The sequence below is a fragment of the Pelecanus crispus genome, chromosome 1 (genome assembly GCF_030463565.1).
Source record: "Pelecanus crispus isolate bPelCri1 chromosome 1, bPelCri1.pri, whole genome shotgun sequence".
Classification (NCBI taxonomy): Eukaryota; Metazoa; Chordata; class Aves; order Pelecaniformes; family Pelecanidae; genus Pelecanus; species Pelecanus crispus.
This window is the reverse complement of record NC_134643.1, coordinates 129,793,806-129,815,239: the sequence shown is the minus strand read 5'-3', so window position 1 is coordinate 129,815,239 and position 21,434 is coordinate 129,793,806. Positions and strand designations below refer to the sequence as shown.

Here is a 21,434-nt window from a genome sequence, read left to right as displayed (position 1 = left end):
GGGGGGAAAGATTACTAATTCTTCTTGTTGGTTATACACAATTTATAGGCTTACAATGTACCTTTCAGCCTAACTGATAAACTTCAAAGCCAAATCTTCACTCTCACAAACATGAGGGGAAGCATTACCTCCTTAGATGGCCCAAAGTCTTTCTCTTTTAGATGCCTGGTGATGGGGAAGGGAAGGAAAATGGAAAGTATATACATCCAGTATGCACAAGTTGCTGAGAACTCTCGGGTTTTGGCCTTTTTTTTTTCACGTGCCTACAAATCTACCTGTAAGGTTTTCCTAACTTTTTTTCCCCTAAGATGCCATCATTTGTGACAGCAAAAGCATTAACATTTCCAGCTCTGAATCAGGCTATGCATGTACATAAGCAGCAACACCTGCCTCTTCAAACAGTATTTGTACATCACTTAGACTGCTCATGTGACATTAATGGTATGCATACCACAGCCTGGAAACCTTTAGTACAGAAGACACCACGCAAGACCGCGGAGCAGCCTGGCTTACCCAAGTCTTTTTTATCTCAGTGGTAAACTTCCTGGCATTTGGGTGCAGAGGAACCTGTTTGCAACTTTGGAGCAGGTGTAACCTTTCTTACACATTGTAAAAAAAAAAAAAAAAAAAAAGTGGTAATAAAGCTTGTTCAAAACTTTTCTATCAATATGAACGGAAAATCATATATACTCTGAAGATTCTGCCTTCCTACCAGGCTTTCTAATTATTTCATTTTAATTTCTGTTATGAAATCTGGGAAGTCTAGCAGAAATCACTATAAGACAAAGTATCACAAGGACAAATAAAGCTAGTTAAAAGAGGGAGACGTACAGTCGTCTGGATCAAGTAGTTAATGAAACTAAGAATCCTATGTATCAAATGGTATCTAAGTCGATTCAATGTGTATTTCCAATAATTATGTGCCACTCCTCTCAGCTTGGGATCTCCTTTGTGTTTTAAGCAAACAATTGCAGACACGAACATGGTAAAAAAATGACTATGTGCTGTGAGAAGTAGACCTAAAGGTTTGGGTTTCATTTTTGGGTTTTTTTTTGCCAATGCATTTAAGTCTGCTGGGCATTTGCAGTACAGTGAAGGCCGACCTATAGAATATCTTGTTCTGAGGAAACAGTTACCCTTCCTACATTTTCTCCTGTGGTGTAAAATAGCACATTTAGCAGCAACACATGCTACCTAAGCAATACAATAGCATTATTGGGTGTAGGTATTTAGGTGTCAAGGCTCTGGGAGCTGGGGGGCTGCAGGGGTGGTCTCTGTGAGGAGAAGCTGGGGCAGCCCCATGCTGGACGCAGCCGGTTCAAATGGACCCACTGCAGGGCACAGCTGAGCCCAGCAGCCAAGATGGTGGTGCCTCAGGGAAAGTGTGCGTAAGAAAGGGAAAAACATTGTCCAGCAGTGAGAAGTATGGGAAAAAGCATGAGAAACTGCCTGCAAGCACCGAGGTGAGAACAGGAGGAGGTGGAAGAGGTGCTCCAGGTGCTCCAGCAGAGATTCCCCTGCAGCCCCCGGAGGTCCACACACCGGAGCAGGTACGCCCCTGCAGCCCCCCACACTACAGCAGGTATCCATCTGTAGCCCAAGGAGGACCCCATGCTGGAGCAGGTGGATATTCCCTGAAGAAACTGTGGCCTGTGGAGGACCCACGCAGGAGGAGGAGCAGGCTTGTCCTGAAGGACTGCAGCCCATGGGAGGACCCTCGCTGGAGAAGGAGAAAAGTGTGAGGAGGAAGGTGCAGCAGAGAGAGGCCATTATGGACTGACCACAGCTGCCCATCATTCCCCCTCCCTCTGCACCACACAGGGCTGGGAGGTAAGGGAGTCAGGAGCAAAAGAGTAAAGTTGAGCCTGGGAAGGGGAAGAGGGGAGGCGGTGTTTTCAATTATTTTTTTGTTTCCCACTACCCAAATCTATTTGAACTGGCAATAAATTAAACTGCTTTTTCCCAAGTCAAGTCTGTTTAACCTCTGATGGTAACTGGTAAGCAGTTTGCATGTATTTACCTTGACCCATGAGCTTTTTCATCCTATTTTCTCCCCCTGCTGTGCTGAGGAGGGGGAGTGAGTGAGCAGCTGGTGGGAGTTCGGCCCTTAGCCAAGGTCAGCTCACCACATATAGTTATGCTGGTATTAACATACCGAATACTGACTAAATGGGGAAAAACAAGATGAGTCTTCCTCCAAAGATGCAGCTTGTTTCTTTCATTTTCAGTTTTCAGATACCACCTTACCTGATTTAATCACGAGCTGTAAAAAGTAAGTAATCTACCGTGTCAAGAGAGTATCAAAAGTGCATATTTTTTTGCTTCCTTCTCCTCTTCAGCAAGTAATGTTTCAAATTAAAATTACTTTGCAGAAATTGATAAGCAAGAAAAATCCTTTATTATTTATACGCACTCATAAATATATGCAGAACAGAATAGTTTCTTGAGACTGACATTAATCAGCTTCCCTAAATTTTGCAAAGCAGGGTCTTGATGGTGGACAACAATTTCAGATTTCCTTTCCCCCTTTACTTCACTTCCTGACCACAGGGCAAGGAAATACAAAAATACTTACAAAACTACTGCATCAACATGCAGCAAACATAACTTGCAACAGAACATTTATCAAAATTGCAGACAAAACATTATATGAACATTTCTTACGCAGTAGCCTTCCACTGCCAGCACTCTGTTCATTACCAATGACCTTCATTATATTATAATTTTTTTCCACAGACACACTTTTTTCTAACAGAACAAGCTTCTTGAGGTTTATTTCCTACTTTCTATGTGACAATAGACAAATTATAGCCTCTTGATACTTCAAGGTTCCTATTTTGCTTTATCTGGTGACATCACATCAGAATGTGAGGCTGCATGTTTACTTAGTACTCTAGAGCTCTTACAGACAAACTGACAGACTTAGAAGTTATGGTTAAAAAACACTGTCCCTCTCTGATCATCCCAAATTTTCTTTCTCCTCCCTTGGAAGTTAAAGAACTTAGATCACAGGTGGAAAAACTGCATCTTTGTTGCCCTGGTTCAACACCAGTATACCATAAAAATCCACTTTAATGAACTGCTTGATGTTAAGCAGAAGGACTAGACTAGTTCAGTAATAGGTAACATTCTACAAAGCTATTTAAGACCCCAACAGACTCCTCTTGGTGAAAAATGGATGCTACTTAATAGCATGCTGAAAAATCAGTACTACTAAACCTTAATACTCACTTTTAAATTTAAAATGGGAACTCCATAAATACAAATGAAAAGAAGGAGGAGGCCTGGCTAACTTAATAAAATCCTGCCATTTACCACTGCTAGATTATAATTAGTGAAAATAAATACAAAATTATTTGGTTTTGTAACCTTTTTAGTGCAGATTACTGATACTTTAGATGGGGGTGTGTGTGTGTGTGTGTGATGGTGGTAGAAATCACAATTTCATCTCCATGAAAAAGCAAACTCAGAACAAACAGAAACTTAATTGGTTGAGACTGGACTGTCCAGTTAAACAGGGTAAAAAAATGCATATATATGTGTATGTATGTATTAGAAACTTAAAAAGGCTAAAGTAATTTCTGGGGCAGCTCTCATCCATATGACAACTAACCACTTCACTGGGTTCATCAAAGGAGCAAACAGTGATTTTGAGGTTATTCTAAAAACTGACCTGAGCAAGGACTGCTGAGCTGCACTTCTGAGCTGCACTTAGCTCAGCACAATGAATGGAGTGCACACATGAACTTACATAGATAGGGATTTTTCCTATGTTGCAACTAGAAGAACAGTAAGGTGAGTATCAGGAACAGGACAAACGAAATCTATAGACAGAAAAGTTTTCTAAAATCATGAATACTCACTGCTCTTTAGACCAAGTATCACTTCTGCTGAAAATTATCTAGCAGAAAATTTGCCTTCTAAACATGTCCAGTGTAAAATTTTAAAATTGTTCTCAACACTTCAATTGTTTCAAAATATTTTAGAAGCTTTTGAATTTTCTTTGGTGTTTTGGGAGAAGATTTGCATCTTTTTGGAGGCACTGTGAGAAAGAACAGTAAGCAAAGGCATTTTTCTCTCTTTAATATATAACTTCTGTCTTCCACAGCTCTTTTATTCTTCAGGATATAAGAACACTCATGGATATATTTGAATGACTGCCCATGAAAAAATAACATTATTTTATTTAAATAAATACTGCATGCATGCATACACACATGAATTTTAGTTGTATCTGTATGTGAGAAGAAATCATACGGAAGACTGGAATGAATTTTCTGTCTATGTGCTTGCAGGTTCTTCTTATCCGTTCTAGAGTAGTATCAACTGAAAATCATCACTATATGAAGACACAGCAGTGGTATGTATTCAATGTGATACTCGCCCCCATCCAATTAACTGTAAATAATTGACTACATCGAAGTGTTTGCTGACTTAGGAAGTACTCAATGCCTGAATAGGTACAGACATTAGACATCTTATTTCTAGAGGTAAGCTTTCTTATCAGCCAGTTTTGAGGCATGTTGGTAGTCTGGAAATTTATAAAATTGCTAATTTTTCTGATTTTTTCCTGTGGATAAACAGAGAGCTTCAGTCTTCAGGAGCTGTCAATCTGTTATCATTCACAAGCACTAAAGATAAATTTTGACTTACCTTTGATAATTTAGTTTCTATGACTCTTTCCATATTATTCCAGACAATAGGGCTATGCTTTCCACAAGAAGAAGAGTATATACAGAGACCCAATCAGATTTTGTCATCCCTAAGGCAGGGGATTGATGACCAAGATATCAGAAGGAGAGTCTTTCAACAGCAGTAGTATCTGAACGATGTATAAGGAAACAACTGGAACAAATAATTTTTAGGAAAAAAATGTGAGGTACTAATAAACATCACCATCTGACCTCTCACAATAGTGTAATAAGAAATATGTTCATAAATTAAGGAGTTTCTAAAAGAGTAGGATGTCCAGAATAATGTGGAAGGAATCGAAGAATCACACATAACAGATCAGATCGGTCAATGCTTTGCTACTTTTAATTCCTTTCCACATTACTCCAGACAATAGAGATGTTTATAGCAGGTGTACAGAGAAGATGAAGAGATTTTTTAAAAAAAAAAGGGAAAAAAAAAGCAATTCAGCTTCAGCACAGAAGAATGTCTGAAGAAAATGTATTTTAAAAGATGCATCAGCAGACAACTGGATATTAATGTCCAGAAAATGAACAAAGCAAAGATCACATGTTAACCAGACGAATTATAATAATTGATTCAATGGCCTTTTCAGCCATAAAACTATGATGGAGGAAGTAAACCTAAATTGACTTTTAAACACATTAGCCTCCTGTAAGCACTCTCAAATCAACCCAGATGTGAAGTGGAATTTCTGAAAGACAGTAAACCACAGTTGTATCTTTTAAATAAAACAAAGTCTATAAGAGGCAAAGCTTTGAAGAGGCTCACATTTTTTTTATTTTTCAGGGGAAAAAAAAAAAGTGAAACAGTGCTCTTGCTTTGCAGAGGAAAGAAACACTACCATTTAAGTGAAAGAAGAATACTAGTGTAGGACCTCAGCTTACCAGCATTTACCTCTCCTTGGAAAACAAAAGAAAGATTTGCTATATCATTCAGACACTGATGATAAAAAGGAAGAAAAGTCTATGCAGTGTAAAAAAAACAACATTTCAAAAATATGATTTTTAAACTGGGGTTTATAAAACCACAAAGAAGATCTAGTTTGGTGGAACACTGGAACAGGTTGCCCAGAGAGGTGGTAGATGCCCCATCCCTGGTAACATTCAAGGTCAGGTTGGACGGGGCTCTGAGCAACCTGATCTGGTTGAAGACATCCCTGCTCATTGCAGGGGGGGGTTGGGCTAGATGACCTCTAAAGGTCCTCTCCAACCCAAACCATTCTATGATCATTTCTACATTGATGGGACAAAACAAAAATAAGGAACTTAAAAGATATTCCCCCCCACCTCAATTCCATAGCCTCATTTGCAGGGAATTTTATGGTAATGCCTTCCTTGGCTATTTTTGTAGTAAGTCTAAAAGGCTAGCTGATGAAGAACAGAGAACACTTGATATTTATGTGCTGTACTTCTATTAAGAACACCTAAGATGTTTTCTAGTAAGATGATGATGATTGTGTTAGGATACCTGAAGATACTATAGGTTTCTAAAGCAACTTAGGGGAGGCTAACTAATAATACATAAAAATCAATACTGGACTGGATTAGCATCATGGTACCTGTGACATTTTGCTGCTAAAGGCAAAAAGTGAAAAGCAGCTAACTATCTATAGATAAGACTTGACAGTTAGTATAGAAACTCATGCCATTTATGTCTATACAGTTATCTTACTTTGCACTAGTTGAAACTAGGAGACAATAAGTAGATTAAGTAGAGGAAATAGCACTTGTGAACTCAATGGCTTTTGTTCCTTCAGACTTTTATACCATATACTAGCTAAAAATCCCAAAATTTAGCATCCAAGATATTTGATATCTGATAAATCTGAAATCACATTTATTTAAGAAAATATTGTGACAATTCATACCACATTCTGAAAGAAAAATTGTCCAAGGAAGAAGACAGAGTTCATAACGTGAGATTGCTCTATTAAATCACTGACTTCCCAGAGGTTCCACTACTCCAGCTGCATCATAACCATGCAAACGTGGACTATTTCCTGTCTAAATCCTGTTCCATAAAAGAGTTCACTTATAAATTATGGTGACCTGTAACTACTATGTATACTTTAAGATGGAATTCTGGCAGTATCTACTTCAATGCTTCAAACAAATACACTGAGCAAAATTTTCCACTTCTGATCATAAGAACTGCAAGAAGAGACCTTCAGAGATTGGTAGCTCATGAAAACAATTGCCTGTAACTCAGAAGACGACACATGCTTCTTATTTGTTGCATTGCAGCTTATGGGCAAACACAGTGGAACAAAAAATATTTCCCTACATTTCCATTCTGGTCTTATGAAAAATGAGTTATGGCTATGTCCTTTTTTTGGTACTTACTTAATAATAATAAAACTCCCTTAAAAATAAACTCCACTGGGTTGTTAGCTGATAAAATACAGTCATGTTCCTAACATCTATTCCACAGACATTTTCATTAATGATATCTAGTATGATGTCATAGCTTGTTATCATGAGCTCTCTTACACTTCTGTTAAATAACCCTCTATCTGCTCAAAAGAACACTAGTTATAATCCTTCTAAACAACACAAGTCTATCTTTGGACTTACATCAAAAGATTGGGACTGGTCTACTTTCAATATCTGGGACTTAGTTTATTACAAAAATCCCCTTTCCCCCCAAAACCAATTTATGCACACTGGCAAAAAAGATGTCTTTTGTTAGGTTAAGAAAATTCCGTAGTCCCAAACAAACCAAGCCTGTACCCTAGAAGGCAGGCTTCAAAGACATTGAGAGAGAAAATTCCCTTCTATTTGTGTTCTCCTGGGCTACACACAATGTGGTGTTGTCAGGCACAGGTGTGTCATTGTGAAAAGGTAAGCAAAATGGCACAAACGCAAATGCATGAAAGCAATAAAAAATTCTTAGAACATTGTTAACCACTGAATGTTTTAGATATAGCAACTCCTATTTTAGGAGAAAAATACTACCACAAAAGAGAGTGGCCATCATAGATATTGAAGAGCTTTTGCATAATGGCTGAGGTTTTATGCAAGATTAAGTGCAGAGTCTTATCAGTACAACTTTACTACAGTTACATTACTTTCAATGTTGACATGCTTTTTCTAAAGAAAAGCTGTCCTTTTCTGGTTTAAAAGATAAACTAATCCAAGCAACATAAACCAAAGATAGATAAAAGATTTCTGTTCTTGAACACCAGGGTCATCTACATAGGGATTTACACTACTAATGAGGATATCATGCTAGGGTATGGTGGTAATATGCATTACCTAGATACAGAAAGATTAATAAGTATTGCACTTTCTGTAAGCATAAGGCACTGTGTTTTCAGTACTGTAAAAATTTTAAGGTGTACTGAGCACTGAAATGAGTTAGAAGCACAGGGGGTTTTAGGGTCCGTAAGAGAACCTTAATGTCATAATAGCTCTTATTTAATAGAGAATTTCTTTTTTGATGTGTTAACCACCAAATACAGGAATTGCCATGCTGAAAGGGAAATAATTGACTATGTTAAGCTGGATCAATGTTTTCACTAAAAATTAGAAAAAGAATGTGAAAGTGAACAGGTTGGTTATTATACTGCTCAAAGTTCTCTATAAGGAGAGTTTCTATGGCATTTAGGAGACAACTGAGAAGTAGTGCCTGTAGTTTTTTGTTATTATTACAAAACAAAACTTATCCATAGGGCATATGGATAACTTACTTAAACAAATATGTAGATAAACAATTTTTTAGAAGAAAATTATAGCCCAGTTCAAACAGACAGTATTGTTAACTTTCATATAACAGATATGGGGTCGTACTGTAAAATTGAAGAAATAAAATCTTGCAAGTTCTGTGTAGGGGACTGTCTAGTAACATCCCTTCAGGTAGGACTCTGGAAGGGGAAAGAATTGCCAGATAACAGATGTAGTTTCTGGTATAAAGACTGGAATGGAAGATGAGAAGAAAGAGATAAAGAGCCTGTTAAGGAGAAAGCTTGAAACAAGTAGTAGAACTGAGACCTTTCGTGGTATATAAATGAAGTGGGATTACTCTGGGTATCCCTGAAAGCGAGAGGAATTTGAAGCTGGAAGTAACAAGTGCTAAAGAAAAGGCTACAAATTGGAAATGACAGTTGAGAGAGAGGGGAAAAAAAACCCCAAAATGCGGCAGACTGGTATGGCAGAAGTTGAGATGGATGAGGCAAAAGATAGAGGTAAATATTATACTGATGAGGCTTAAGAAAGAAACTTTCATAAGTACTACAAACAAGCAGAAAGGAATGAAAACATTTTTGCATAGAAAAGGAAAGACCAGACCAGTTCTGATAACTGCATGGAGGTTGAGCACACAAACAGTGAGTGGGATCACAGAAGAGTGCATGGTAACAGCAAAGGAAGGACATGACAAATTTGGGGAAAAACTCAGGATTTTTTTTTCCAAGTTGAACTTGAGGTTTCTTGTGAGATAGCTAGTAGTCTGAAAGAAAGCACACTGTATCTGACTACCTCCAGAAGAGTAGCTGAAACAAGAAATGGATAAAGTTGCTCAGTGAGAATATAAAGAAGAAAAAGGACAGAATCATAAACAAAAGTGTAGGAACTATCACTAAAAAAAGCAGTGTCTGAGGTACAAAAAATCTGAGAAACACAGGAAAAGTAAAGAAAGGAGTGACCTTGTTATTAAGGAAACAACAGCAGCTTAACTGAACGGATATTTTCTTTGAAAAGAAGTACCTAGGCCTCTAGGTAGTATGATACCTGGATATTTCCAGGGTATTAGTGATATGTGGAAGAGAATGGAAGCTGTTGGTATGCTTATATTGGATTTGCTTTTTATTTTAAAGAGCATATAAAAGCCAAATTGATGCAGACCTTTAAGTAATTAGATTAGGAAATGAGAGTTTTTGAAGAAGCATGGTACTGAGAAGAAGTTACTTGTTTTGAAGAAAAAAAATTAAAACTAACGAAATCTTTTGTTGTGGTCTCCTACTCTGGCAATGAAAGCATCAGAAAATTGATTGGGTCTTCATCTGTGCAGGCTGATTAAAGCATAACCCTATTGTCTGGAACAATATGGAAGGCAGCTAGAGGAAATAAAATCCACAAAAAACAAAACACACTTAGTCAAAAAATACACATACATATCAAGATATTGATGTCTTATGCAGTAATTACAATGAAATATTAAAACACAGAAAAGAGTCACATGTGAAAACTAGTAAGATTTTGCTATTAAACAGCATAGCATTCTGACCGAAATTGCCTAAGAATCATAGGGGAGCATTGAGGATGCTGTAGTAAGTCCTTACTCAATTGCTTCAACATTAATTTCAATCCTGATAGCATTTTTATTTGATTTGCTTTGTCAAGCATGGAAGAACTGTGCCAAAGATTGTATTAAAATGGAAAATTCTTTGCTTTTTTCAATTTTATTTTGATCAAACCAGTGTAAGCTCCTGTTGAGTAACATTTAGACGGATTTAATACTCAATATATGTATGCACAACAATGTTACATTCTACTAGCACTTTAGGTTAACTGTATGTATTTATAATGTTAACAAAGTCTTTAGTGAAAGATTATTTTTGAGCTCTTGTTTTGTAGACCACGCTGTATTGGAAGAACAAGACTGCAGTACAACATGCATAATATTACATAACTTCAAAGGAAAATTTCTTACCTCCAGCAACTAGCCCAGACTCTCCTAATTGAATTGCTACCCCAAAGCCACCAAGCTTTACTGGAGCTGAATTCTCTTTTGAGGCAAGCAGTACACAGTGTGGCTGAAAAGACAAAACCCCAGACAAATTATTAGGTTATTTGAGAAATACAATTTGCATTTTAGGACGCATTTTCATAGAATCACAGAATCAGAATCATTTAGGTTGAAAAAGACCTTTAAGATCATCCAGTCCAACCATTAACCTAACATTACCAAGTCCACCACTAAAACAATTAAGGGTGGAGTAGCAACCCCACACGTCCTGGCTTGGTGGCTGGATCATTTATAATGACAGTAAAAACTAGGAATCATTAAGATTGGAAAGGACGTCTAAGATCATCAGTCCAACCACCAACCCAACACCACCATGCCCACTAAACCATGTCCCAAAGTGCCACGTCTAACTGTTTTTTGAACACTTCCAGGGATGGGGACTCCACCACCTCTCTGGGCAGCCTGTTCCAATGCTTGACTACCCTTTCCATGAAGAAATTTTTCCTAATATCCAATCTAAACCTCCTCTGGCGCAGCTTGAGCCCATGTCCTCTCGTCCTATTGCTAACTACTTGGGAGAAGAGACCAACACCCACCTCACTACAACCTCCTTTCAGGTAGTTGTAGGGAGAGATAAGGTCTCCCCTCAGCCTCCTCTTCTCCAGGCTAAACAACCCCAGTTCCCTCAGCTGCTCCTCATAAGGCCTGTGCTCCAGACCCTTCACCAGCTTCGTTGCCCTTCTCTGGACACACTCCAGCACCTCAATGTCTTTCTTGTAGTGAGGGGCCCAAAACTGGACACAGTATTCCAGGTGCAGCCTCACCAGTGCTGAGTACAGGGGGACAATCACCTCCCTGCTCCTGCTGGCCACACTATTCCTGATACAAGCCAGGATGCTGTTGGCCTTCTTGGCCACCTGGGCACACTGCTGGCTCACGTTCAGCCGGCTGTCTACCAACACCCCCAGGTCCTTTTCGGCCAGGCAGCTTTCCAGCCACTCTTCCCCAAGCCTGTAGCATTGCATGGGGTTGTTGTGACTGAAGTGCAGGACCCAGCACTTGGCCTTGTTGAACCTCATCCAGCTGGCCTCAGCCCATCGGTCCAGCCTGTCCAGGTCCCTCTGCAGGGCCATCCTACCCTCGAGCAGATTGACACTCCCACCCAGTTTGGTGTCATCTGCAAACTTACTGAGGGCGCACTCAATCCCCTCATCCAGATCATTGATAAAGATATTATACAAGGCTGGCACCAAAATGGAGCGCTATGGAACACCGCTCATGACCGGATGCCAACTGGACCTAACTCCATTCACCACTACTCTCTGGGCTCAGCCACCCAAGCAGTTTTTTACCCAGAGAAGAGTACTCTAGTCTAAGCCATGAGCTGCCAGCTTCCCAAGGAGAATGCTATGGGAGACTGTGTCAAAGGCTTTGCTGAAGTCCAGGTAGATGACATTCAGAGCCTTTCCTTAGCAAACAGAAGCTGGAATCTTCGGGGTTTTTTGAAATAATTTCTTAACTTCAGATTTTTTTTTTCTGGCATGGAATCCTTTTCCCTGGCTTCCCTTTCAAATATCCCAGGCACAGCAAAATCCTTTCAGGACTTAACAGAACTCACAAGGAACAGAAAGTGAAATCATAATAAAATGGAGATTAAAATTAATGCCTATAATTTCTTACCTGGTATTACCTTTTTCTTTTACCTTTCACCTGTAAGCCTTACACTGTTTCAATTCTCCAGCAGAAACATCCTGCCTATGATACACTTTGTGGGATCTTATCCATCACACAGAGAACATAAAACACTATTCTGAACCTTAACCACAGAATTCACTGATCACTTTCCAAATGCAGAAAAGGGATGATGCTTCTAATAAATATCCCAATGAGAGGGGAAATTGTTTAGGTTTCTAAACTGTATTCCAGACACAGTCTTTCCACTAATAACAGTGAGGTGTAATGTATAAAAACGGAATAGTATTATACAACAATTTGGATGGATACTGACTGGTGTAGGAGGGAGCAACAGAAAGTCAAAACCTATTAGATCACAATTTAGTATTTAATACACATAGCCAGACTGCTGCATTTGATATAGAGTGACTTGCTGCATTTACTCAAAGCCTCCCTTTGCAGTCAACTGTATTATTTAAAAGGAAGGATGTCAAATTCACATACTGCTTTTTGAGAATATATTAGTGTTTAAATTACAAAACTAGGAACTCAAAATAGTGCAAAGGAGCTACAACAAGCTCAGTCTGACTCCCTGTAAAGTCATAATCTGTAACCACATATCCTGGTTTTGGCTGGGATAGAGTTAATTTTCTTCCTAGTAGCAGGCATAGTGCTGTGTTTTGGATTTAGGATAAGAAGAATGCTGATAACACACTGATGGTTTAGTTGTTACTAAGTACTGCTTACACCAGACAAGGGCTGTTCAGCTGCCCACGCTCTGCCAGGTGCACAAGAAGCTGGGAGGGGGCACAGCCAGGACAGCTGACCCAAACTGGCCAAAGGGCTATTCCATACCATGTGACGTAGTGCTCAGCATAGAAACTGGGGGGAGTTGGCCGGGGGGCAGCGATCGCTGCTCAGGGACTGGCTGGGCATCAGTGAGCAGGTGGTGAGCAATTGCATTGTGCATCACTTGCTTTGTATATTATTATTACTATTATTTTCTCCTCCTCTGCTATTCCTTAAACTGCCTTTATCTCAACCCATGGGGTTTACTTTATTTTTTCGTATTTTCTCCCTCATCCCAGCAGGGCAGGGAGGGTGAGCGAGCGGCTGTGTGGTGCTTAGTTGCTGACTGGGGTTAAACCATGACAGTCCTTTTTGGCACCCAACATGGCATGAGCAATTAGAGATAATGACAGTAATTGGTAAAGGTAACAGGCAAAACACGGGCCGAAGAATGCTAGAGAACGGAATGATCATGGGGAATTTCGGTTATTATAATTGTGGTGAAGAGAAAAGCGGTGGATTGTGTGATGTATGTGGATTTTAATGATAATTCTTTAATATGTGATTCACAGAGACAAGGGGTAGAATGTATTGGGTTTGCATGGCAAGGTTGGGGTGGGGGAAAGGGGGTGGGGGCTACAGGGGTGCCTTCTGAGAGAAGCTGCTAGAAGCTTCCCCTATGTCCAGTAGAGCCAATGCCAGCCGGCTCCAAGATGGACCCACTGCTGGCCAAGGCCAAGCCCATCAGCGACAGTGGTAGCGCCTCTGGGATAACGTATTTCAGAAGGGGAAAAAAGCACCAGCCCACCAGGACACAAACTGCAGCTGGAGTGAGGAGTGAGAATATGTGAGAGGAACGACTCTGCAGATCCCCAGGTCAGTGAAGAAGGAGGGGGTGGAGGTGCTCCAGGCGCCGGAGCAGAGATTCCCCTGCAGCCCCTGGTGCAGACCGTGGTGAGGCAGCTGTGCCCCTGCAGCCCATGGAGGCCCACGGGGGAGCAGATACCCACCTGCAGCCCGGGGAGGACCCCACGCTGGAGCAGGGGGATGTGCCCGAAGGAGGCTGTGACCCCGTGGGAAGCCCAGGCTGGAGCAGGCTCCTGGCAGGACCTGTGGACCCGTGGAGAGAGAGGAGCCCATGCTGGAGCAGGTGTGCTAGCAGGGCTTGTGACCCCACGGGGGACCCACGCTGGAGCAGTCTGCTCCTGAAGGACTGCACCCCATGGGAGGGACCCACGCTGGAGCAGTTCATGAAGAACTGTAGCCCTTGGGAAGGACCCATGTTGGAGAAGTTCGTGGAGGACTGTCTCCCGTGGGAGGGACCCCACGTTGGAGCAAGGGAAGAGTGTGAGGAGTCCTCCCCCGAGAAGGAAGGAGCAGCAGAGACAACGCGTGATGAACTGACCGCAATCCCCATTCCCCATCCCCCTGTGCTACTCAGGGGGAGGAGGTAGAGAAAAATCAGGAGTGAAGTTGAGCCTGGGAAGAAGGGAGGGGTGGGGGGAAAGTGTTTTAAGATTTGGTATTATTCGTCATTACCCTACTCAGTTTTGATTGGTAATAAATTAAAACTGGTTTTCCGCAAGTTGAGTCTGTTTTGCCCGTGATGGTAATTGCTGAGTGATCTCCATGTTCTTATCTCGACCCACAAGTTTTTTCGTTATATTTTCTCTCCCCTTTCCAGTTGAGAAGGGGAGTGACAGAGCAGCTTCGGTGGGCACCTGGCATCCAGCCAGGGTCAAACCACCTCACCACCCATGTTTTCTTTTAAAAAGTTTCAAGTGTATGAGAACAAGCACCTTCAAATATGAACGCATAGCCTGTTTACAACTCTAACTGAAATCTGCAGAATCCCACAAAAGCTTGATTCCTAAACAGATGATACATTAAGAAAGTTAACATGGACATTCTCATTTCAAGTGCTAAGAAGAATACTAAGTCAATGTTCTTGAGATGATCATTAAATTTAGGCTACCTTCTATCAGGACTTCTAGAATCCATTTACAAATTTGCAATTTATAAGTGTAATTTTCAATCCCTTACACGCTATTTAAAATAGTATTACCAGGTGGTATTATCTCTGAATATCGTATTTCACTTCTACCTTACTGAAATTCTTAAGCTGCACATTTTGGGCACTTCCACATTCTTTCATCACTGTTATTTTGAGTGAAAAAGACCAACCTGAAATTTCTAACCCCAGGCAAGGAGGAAGGTAGATGGGAGAACTACACCAACATAAGCAAAATGTACCATTTCACTGTGGTGTTGATTTCTCTTTAACCTACATTTGCAAAAGTGATATTATTTCCATGACAGTATTAAAAAGAAGGCTGTACCAATGTAACTGTCATTCAAAAAGGAAGTCACTGACACTGCTCACCAGAAACAAAGTTTCTGAGAAAAAAATCCAGATCTCAAATTGAGAGTGAAACTCAGAGAAAATTTTATTTCAGAACCTCTCCCAGCAAAGCCCAAATTAACGGCAAAATTGATCTTTCCAACAGACTGAGTTTTGCTAGTTAAAAATATCTTTTAAAAAAACAGTTGCAACACTAGTTAAACTTCCCCTGGTTGCTAATTGTACTGTGTCAGCTGATTCTCATCACTTTCATAGAGAAGCTGGTGCTTTAGCTTTCTAATAAGAGGACCTGCACCTTACTCCTCCCTGTCTTCACCAGTGGTTTTGAAAATCAGCAGAAGTTCTCAATATATAAATGGTAAGTGGCTTCTTTTATATATATGCTATAATAAAACAATTTTCTATTAAGATTTCTCTTAACTGCAAAGGTACTACTGACCTTCAAACCCTTTCTTAAATATACCTATGTTTCAGCATGCCTGCTTGCTTACAGATAACAAAACTTATGATAGCGAAGTTATGTTTCTAATGTATCTGCAGTGTAATTAATTTTTTTCACTTTCTCATTCACCTAAAACTTGTCACTACTTATGCAAGTCATGATGTCAAGCATTTTTATAGAAAAGCAACATAAACAAGAAATTATAGTAGTAGATAGGTTTCAAGATGTATTTGAAAGCATAATTTTTTTAAACAAACTTCTAAAATTACTTCTTGCCCTGACAATATGAAATGCCAAATATGAAACCAGAAATATTTTTAAAACTGCTGACATATCGTACAAATTAAATGCAATTGTAAGATCAGCCAATGTAGGATCTTAAAATATTTCAGACTGTCCTCTCTATAATTCAGATTCTGTATGTACGCTAGGTCTTACCAAGAATTTTACCTAAAATGCTGTCATTTTCACTGCTGTAGCTGTATCACACATTTAAATGTAAATTTGCATTTTTAACACCTAGCATGCAAATTTTGTTGTTGTTTTTTTCTTGCTACTATTGTTAGACAACTAAATTCAGAGTACCAAAACCAATTCTGAAGTGTTTGTGAGATTAGGGGAAAAAACCTTGCCCCTTTAAAAAAAAGAAAAAACCCACCACCTAAGTAAACTTATTTATGCAATCTTTTATTGCTATGATACACAAATTGAAAAGACGTATCATTACTAATCAGTCTTAACCATCTCTCTAAACAGCTCATTGTGATTCTAGTCTCCTAACCGCACATTTTCTTGATTTTGTTTCTTTGATCAAAGCTGACTTTTATCTTCCAGATTGTACCTTCCTGGTCAAAAATAAGCTTAGTGAAATTAAAAAGTTTGAAATGAAAACAAGGATGATGTGAAAACAATCTGTTACTGCATTAATGTGATTTCCAGCTAATATTAGTTTCTTTGCATAATACTGATTTTTGAACAGTCAAGGAAAAAATACTTAAATTTACAGGAAGATATAAATTATTAAGAACAAGCTACTGTAATAGTACTGACTCACAGTGTTACTTATAACAAATTACATAGCCAAATAAATATTGACAATTGCTTTTCTAACTGAAAACTAGTGACTTGCATGCAAGAGATCCTGGGTACTTATTTAAAATTAATATTGAAGAGTTCAGAATTGTTTTGATGTATTTCTATGTACTTTGTATCAACACCAAGAATACTTCACTTAGCTATGCTTACCCATTTTTGCATCTTAATTAAAAAGTTTACTGTGTCAGAAAGACTAATCCTAACATCAGAACTTAAAAAATTATTTGTACTTATAGATAAAACAAAAAATCTAAATTTCTAAAATTTGCAGCAAAACATAATAGTTGGTTTTTAAAAAAAATACAAGGCAGTAAAAAAGATGTAATTACAAAAATAGTTATCTGTGTGAGTGCTCTATACCATCTGTTCTTGTCTACTTCACAAGAAGGAAAACAGGGAACTGATTATTCTAGACTTACATTGTATCATGATATCTGGCTGAGAGTCCTTCTTCTACTCAGTTACAGCAATACTTCGGTGCATTTTCTTTTTTAAGTTCATGGAATCATAGAATCATAGAATGCTTTGGGTTGGAAGGGACCTTTAGAGGTCATCTAGCCCAACTTCCCTGCAGTGAGCAGGGACAGCTTTAACCAGATCAGGTTGCTCAGAGCCCCGTCCAACCTGACCTTGAATGTTGCCAGGGATGGGGCCTCCACTACCTCTCTGGGCAACCTGTTCCAGTGCTTGACCACCCTCATTGTAAAAAACTTCTTTCTAATGTCTAGTCTAAATGTATTCTTCTTTAGTTATGTTCATTAAGTTAATGCCTTTTATGTTTATATCACATAAGACTGTATGCAATAAAGCAAGCAAACACGTGAAAATGGTCCCACGGCGATCCAATTCTTAAAATTTCTCTTTGCATCCCTACAGAACAGCTAAAAAAAATCCTCACAAATGATGGCTGCAGCTTCAGCTGATTTACTGACCATTCTGCCATCCCAGGAAGTCTTCTGGAGTAACCAAACTAACCCACCCACAAATGCCTCAGAAAACAATGCCAGTTGTCGCTTAGATGAAAACTCACTGTCACTTGCTTTGATAGTTTTTTACTCTATTATTTTTGTCGTTGGATTGGTTGGAAATATTATAGCCCTGTTTGCTTTCCTGTGCATTCATCAGAAAAGGAATTCTATCCAAGTTTACTTGCTAAATGTAGCCATTGCAGACCTTCTGCTGATCTTCTGTCTTCCCTTCCGAATACTCCATCATGTTACCAAAAACACCTGGATGTTTGGACAGATTTTATGCAAGATTGTAGGAACTCTATTTTATATGAACATGTATATTAGCATTGTACTGTTGGGACTAATTAGTCTAGATCGTTATGTAAAAATAAATAAGTCTGTGAAGCGTCCTAAGATGTTAACTATTACACGAAGTATACATATTTGTTGCATAGTGTGGGTATTTGCACTAACAGGATTTATAATAGTAGTTGCACCATCTTTCTTTAAGAGTGAGGACAGCAATTCTACTATGTGCTTTCATTACCGAAATAAACAGAATGCAATGACTGAAGCAATTTTGAACTACATTATTGTAATAATTTTTTGGATAGTTTTTTTCCTTTTGATACTTTCATATGTTAAAATTGCCAAGAACCTTCTGAAAATTTCAAAGAAAAGAGCAAATTTTCCCAATGCAGGAAAATACACTCGGACAGCAAGGAATTCCTTCATTGTACTCATTATTTTCACCATCTGTTTTGTTCCTTACCACATGTTCCGGTTTGTCTACATTACGTCACAGTTACAGGATCCACCTTGCTATTGGAAGGAAATAATTCACAAATGCAACGAAGTGATGCTCATATTTTCATCTTTTAACAGCTGCCTAGACCCAGTTATGTATTTCCTAATGTCCAGCAGTGTCCGTAAAACTGTATTCCAACTTATTTGCAGAAGAATTCATGGAGATTCAGGCCTAACTCTGGAAAGCACTTCAGAAATAAAGCTTGGACAATATACACAAGAGCGATTATCTACTACCACTCCCCATTCAAGTTCTTTAAAGAAGAAGTCTCTGATTTGATTGTTTAAATGAATGGATATTACTTTCTCTCTGTCACTCCAGGCCATCAATTTAAGATGTACCAAAGGCAATACTGTACAGCTACTAATCCTGCCTCTTTCTTCCTGTTAAAAAAAGAGAAGTCTTACTTCTCTCTGTGAAAATGAGAAGTTACTTTTCAGAAGTGTTTCACTCTTGTTTATCCAAGAAAACCAAATAGGAAGTTCTCAGACATCTTCTGGTGGACTAAACTAGAACACTAACTCTTTAAGGAGATTTCCACAAAGTGGTTTGAACCTGTATAAGGAATCTTGTACATAGACATTAATATTACCAACTTGTATATGCAAATAATAGATGAATTTTGCAAAAACCAAATTGTGTCCTATTCAAAAGAGCTATATAAACCATTACAGATTTTATGTACTTCTCTGTTTTAATAGGTTTCAAAGAGATCAGCATTTTAACTACATTTATAGAAGTATTTTTTCCAAGAAAATATTAGAGAGTTTAGCAACATATGTGGCTTAAAAATGAGGTGAAGAGTATGACTGCCATTAATTCAGTTATAATTACAGATGATACACTTAGTTTTATTAACCAGCAAAATTAAAATATTCAAGCCTCCTAAGCCCCTTATTATATTTTCAACATTTTAATGAATGTCAAGGTCAAACACCTGAGGAAAATTAAGCAATGCTTTTGGAAAATTAGAAATTAAAGGAGAGATGACATACGGGTATTTTCAGTTACCTAAGATTTCCTACAAACTTTGACAAATTTGGTGACTGTAGCTACACATAGTAGTTCAACAAGGAAAATACACTCACAGAATTGAGCATAAAGAGCAGAATAGAAAACTGGCTCTCATGAACACCTGACGCATCAGCGCTGATCTTTGCTCAAGCTTAGTCACTGGTCTACTTACAGATCTCAAAAGCCACGCATTTCAGCTGCACGCTTCTTCCCTGGCACAGACCTTCTCTTTTCATGTGATTAAAATAATCTTGATAATTCCTGATGCTATGTAAATAGCAATGTAACAGCAATGTCCCATAGGTACAACTATATTCTCAGATTAAAACCAAACAGGTTCATGTATTTAGTCACAAACAAAAATTTCAACAGTAACATTGTTTAAAAAGGGGGGGCTGAAGGTGGGGGTTGTTAGACCCAAAGATGAGTAAAGAGGCAGTTATACCAAGAACAACTTAAATTTCTGGCAGGACACGCCAGAAAGGTGAATGAACTAGACACTAGCTGTTCAGCTCCATAAAATAAGGATTTATTACCCTGAACACATACAAGCAATATTGCTCAAGTAAGCTGGTGTAAAGAAGTTGGTTTTAATACAACTACCAGTAACTTCTCTGATGGATCATGTGGCTTTTAATGCCAAATCTGTGTCAAAACTTGTGGATTTTTACTAATTCTTTACAATTTTCTGTTTTTACAGAAACTCTTATTGAACGAAGTAAACATAACACTTCACCTCTGCTAGATACAAACTTGGTTTAATTTTTATGTGATTTTAATTCATTCAGTTTTGGTGAAACATGTTACACAAATTACAATGACTAGCCAGTGGGGTTTTTTTTTTTGTTTTGTTTTGTTTTTTAAACAAAAAAGGGTGGGGTTCTTAATCTTCAACAGAGATTTTCCCACAAACATGTAATTTTCATAAAAGTATGATGGTAACTGCATTTTTTCTTAAACATTTAATCATACAATTAAGATATTTGTACAATAATTTCTGTCTGATTCTCACAATAACTGCACTATATTTTTTCACAATCTTTTATCTGGCATCTTGTCATGCTATTATATGTACACTGAAGCAAGAACTGTCTTGGCTCTGTATTTGTACAGTGCAAGCAATAGCGTGTTCCTTGTTCTCTGAAATTCTCCTATGCAGAATAGTAATTCTACAGTTACATCAGCTCTAGTAAATCCAGTGGAGTTTATAAACCATCATTTCACAAGATATATTCATTATCTCATCATTCTTTCTTTGCCTATGTTTCTTCTACTGTGAGTAGCTGATTGATGACACCGATCACCAGGCCAGGGGTGGGGGACACAGGACAGGATGGACATGAATGACATGGTGAGGCTTGAACAAAATTTGAATTCTAAAATTCTTTTGAAGAAAGTATTCCGTTTAAACCAGAATTTTAATTTATAAGGACTGCAGTTCACAGACACTGCATGATTGCAAAGATAGACTCAGATCTCTTCAGAATATAAAGTAATAGTACAGGGTGTCAATGCTACAAATGAAGTTGACTTTTAAAGCCAAAGGCAAATAGAAACGTGTTCCACAGGACAAAAACCAGACCACCTTAGTATTCTGGTCATGCTTTTGTAAATTATGTAACATTTACTTGGTTACCATAATATTACTTTGTAAACAACTAAATACACGAAAGGACAACAGGAAAATAGTCTTGCAGTACAAATTCAAGATTCTGGTCCACCATGTGAATAGTATTACATGGGCCTTTTTGTTTTTAATAATTTTAACAGTGAACTCTAGTCAGTATTTTCTTCAAGAGGAAAGCCTTGAACACCCACACCTATTTGCATTGATCAGATGCATCCTACATGACGGCCATTCTTTACAGATTGTAGAGAAGGAGCACCAAGGAAGCCATGCACAATATCAGCACACAAGGT

The 21,434-nt window shown here is 38.6% G+C and overlaps 2 protein-coding genes across 6 annotated transcripts in view; one reads left to right on the top strand and one right to left on the bottom strand.

Annotated features, from left to right (window-relative positions):
• CASK (calcium/calmodulin dependent serine protein kinase) overlaps positions 1–21,434 on the bottom strand; it is a 233,173-nt gene that overhangs the window by 86,626 nt on the left and 125,113 nt on the right. For all 5 annotated transcript variants that reach the window (XM_075714072.1, XM_075714083.1, XM_075714103.1 and 2 more), the window contains exon 6: positions 10,345–10,447. In XM_075714072.1, coding sequence (XP_075570187.1) covers positions 10,345–10,447 — 103 coding nt within the window. The remainder of the gene's footprint in view (positions 1–10,344; positions 10,448–21,434) is intronic.
• Positions 17,643–18,779, top strand: GPR34 (G protein-coupled receptor 34). Its single transcript, XM_009479666.1, has one exon. It carries the CDS (start codon positions 17,643–17,645, stop codon positions 18,777–18,779), a length of 1,137 nt encoding a protein of 378 aa, XP_009477941.1.